At 56.9% G+C, this 3,509-nt stretch overlaps 1 protein-coding gene across 1 annotated transcript in view; it reads right to left on the bottom strand.

Moving 5' to 3' along the window:
* The window catches only part of CUL4A (cullin 4A), a gene marked incomplete at its 5' end in the record, with an annotated part of 31,429 nt that overhangs the window by 19,177 nt on the left and 8,743 nt on the right, over positions 1–3,509 (bottom strand). Inside the window, 3 exon segments of the mRNA XM_014592049.2 lie at positions 70–188; positions 2,623–2,690; positions 2,978–3,060. Coding sequence (XP_014447535.1) covers positions 70–188; positions 2,623–2,690; positions 2,978–3,060 — 270 coding nt within the window.

Raw genomic sequence — 3,509 nt, 5'->3', positions numbered from 1 at the left:
ACGCCTCCCAGCCAGCCCCAGGCTCCCAGTTCACAGCCCTGCCCCCAGCCCCCCCCAGCCCCGCATTACCTTGATGTACTCACTCCAGTGCTGCAGCAGCGCCTGCTGCCCGCCCTTCACCCGGCTGAAGAGCTGGTACATCTGCGTGAGGTCGGGAACCCTGTTCTCGTCCAGCAGCTGGTCCAGCCCTAGACGGTGCAGTGAACATTAGTGAAGCGCGGCTGCAGGTCAGCACCTGAAGCCAAGACGAGGCAGGAGCCGCTCATGGAGACAGACTGGACCGGACACTCGGAGCACAGTCTTCAACAGGCCCAGGAAATGCAGACACGACACCGCACCGCGCTAAACCTGCACTGGGACCCTGCGTGCCTACGGCATGGGGACGTCCCCGTGCCTGCCTCATCATCTCCATCCAGGCCAGCGGTCTGCACATACTTGAGCTAGGTCCATGGGGTAACCCTCACCTCCCGAGTGGCTGGAGGGGTGCTACACGCTTCCTCAGGTCGCCAGAGCAGCCAAGGCCGGAGGTGGCCACCCCAGGGTGACGGTTCTGCCTCAGCCCTCCATGAGCCGACTGGTGGTTAGAGGGCCAACCGCCAAACCTGGTTTCTAGTTGCACAGTTTTATTCACATATTTAGCAAGCTGTGCAACAAAGCATTACCAGGTATTGCATTTACAGTCCTCGTTTCTGGTATTACATTTCAGATTCCCTACAACATGTCAGTCGGGAAACCCGCGGAGATGGGAAAGCACCCACTGTGGCACAGCACGCGGCAGCAGAACGCCGTGAGGCCCCCGCGTGAGCCCCCAGGTGGCTCCCCGGGACACGCCCTCCACGTGTGCAGGTGCTTAAAAGGCGAGCAGACGCAGCGGGCCCTCAGCCGGGCCCAGCTGGCCACTTTGGCACAGTACACTTCCATGGACTAGTGGAAATAAACTTTAAATGATGATCTCACTGGACATCATTTTGCATTTTACTGCGGAGCACATACGCTCACCAGAGAGACAGAAAGAGAGAAGGAGAGTGAGAAGATAAGCCACCATCAGGTCTGGGACTCAAACTGTCACAGGCCATGTGGGAGTCCAGTGCCATAGCCTGCGGGCCCTGGAAATAAACTTTATCTTTACTAAAACCCTAATACCTTTCTTTAAAAATTTAAAAAATGGGTGGGAACCAGCAGTTAGCGTAATGGCTATGTCGCTGGACTCCCACGTAGTCGACCGCGGTTGGTGTCCCGGACCCAGTGGCTTAAAAAACTCACGCCGGGCGCGTGTGCGTGCGTGCCCAAGATCCCGAGAGGAGAATGGAGGAGAAGGGATTGCGGCGTGACCATCCCCCCTGGGGGGTGATTTCTCGCTTTCTGTCTCTATGTCTCTCTCTGTCTGTCTGGCGAGCGCACGCGCCCTACAGTGAAAATCTCTCCAAAAAAAAAAAAAAAGAATTTAAAAAAGGGGCTGGCAGAGGGTGCAGATTTACGTCTCTGAACACCCACATGGCTGTCTGTGGTTTGAGTCCTCAACGTGGTGACTGGAAAATCGTGTCAGGCATGTGTGTGCCCAAGATCCCAGGAGAACAGAGAAGGGACTGCTGTGCAGCCATCCCCCCGGGGGTGCTTTCTCACTTTCCAGCTCACTGTCTCTCTCTCTCTCTCTCCACAAGGGCATGTGCCCTACACCAAAAACCTCTTTACCAAATAAAAATATACACATACATACACACACACACACACATATACCTACGTTCACACACGCACATACACACACGAATATATGCATACATGTTCACACACACATGCACATACACATAGGCCTACACAACACACGTTCTCACACATGCACACACATGCACACCTGCGCACAGGTTTACACACATTTGTGCACACAAACACACACTTGCACACCCACACACATACATGTAGACACATGTGCATGTGTGCCCACACACATATACATGCATGTACACACACACACACACACTCATGTACACCTTCCTACTTTTTAAGTGCCTTTCAGGCCTGGACTAGGCTTTCATCCGTACGATGCTCCACGCCCCTGGAACGGCGCTGCCGTCAGAGCATGCGTACAGTCTGAAAACGTCACTTCCCTGCCCGGCGTGCGGCAGGCTGACCACACGGGGGTTCCGACCTCAGTCTCCACATGGGATCTAGCGCGCTCTCTTTTAATGGCTGGAAGGCGCATGTGCTCGAGAGGGAGAGGAAGCACTCCCCAACGGGCATGGCACCACCTCTCCACGTCCCCTTCCCGTCAGGGTCCGAGCGCACACACACGCCTGGTGTGTTTCTGAAGCTGCTAGGGCTGGGATTCGCGCTGTGGCCACCACGCGGGACCCGGCTTCTCTGGGGCAGGGCACTGCCGCTGCCCTGGGAGACGGCCGAGGTGCCCCCTGGAAATGCCTGGTGCACCCACAGAGCTGTCTGCAGTGACAGCAGTGAGGCCTGCTTCACCTGAGAGTCCAGCAGCACTGCTGGTGTCGGTGTGAGGAGGTTCGTAACGGCGCATCCCAAACACGACCCACGTCCTGACGCTGACCCCAGCTGCCTCCCTGGCTCGCTAATGACCTGGGGTGGCATCAGTTTCACGCGCAGACTTGGGGAACCCACCTTTCTGCAGAATTGCTGTTAAGTGCTCTCCTAGCAGCTGCTTCTCCACACAGGCGATCAGGGGTTTCCTACACAGGCACGGAGAGGGCGAGCTAGAGATGGAGTCCGAGGCGGGCCTGGCCAGCTGCCCAGCTCACAGACCGCGCACAGCCACCCGGAGCACAGTGCCACGAGGATGCCCTGGGCCACAGGCCCGCCCCCCAGTGGCCCAGTGACAGACTGCCGGAGGTGGGATGGGAGCTGGTGCCCCGAGGCAGGTGGGCAGCCCTCCAGACAGCGAGCCGCGCCAGGTGCTGGTGCCACGGGGCAGGTGGGCAGCCCTCCGGATGGCGAGCCACGCCAGGTACAGACTCACTGCGTGCTGTGATCCAGGTATGTGAGGACGCGGTCTCCTTCTTCTTCCAGTCGCTTGTTCACATGGTGAAGGTATTCTGGAACCTTCCAAATAAAACGTTCGAACACATCAGTAATGAAAGACTCTGGATGTGACCCAAGAAAGAGGAATTCTATCTTTAGAAGTTTTTTTTAAAAAGCTGAACACTCGGGGGGACCAGCAGTTGGCATAATGGCTATGTCACTGGACTCTCATGTAGTCGACTGCGGTTCAAGTCCCAGACCTGGCAGCTTAAACTCACGCCGGGCACGTGTGCGTGCGTGCCCAAGATCCCGAGAGGAGAATGGAGAAGAAGGTATTGCGGCGTGGCCATCCTCCCTGGGGGGTGATTTCTCGCTTTCTCTGTCTTTCTGGCGAGCGCATGCGCCCTATAGTGAAAACCTCTCAAAAAAAAAAAAAAAAAGGCTGAACACTCATGTCCAAGCCAAATGCTGGCCCAGAGCCATGGGGGTGGGCGTGGGGTCTGTGGTGGGTGCAGCGGAAGCTGAGGCTG

Source organism: Tupaia chinensis, unplaced genomic scaffold, assembly GCF_000334495.1.
Source record: "Tupaia chinensis unplaced genomic scaffold, TupChi_1.0 Scaffold000644_1, whole genome shotgun sequence".
Taxonomy (NCBI): domain Eukaryota; kingdom Metazoa; phylum Chordata; class Mammalia; order Scandentia; family Tupaiidae; genus Tupaia; species Tupaia belangeri.
This window is presented reverse-complemented; position numbering and strand designations above follow the sequence as displayed.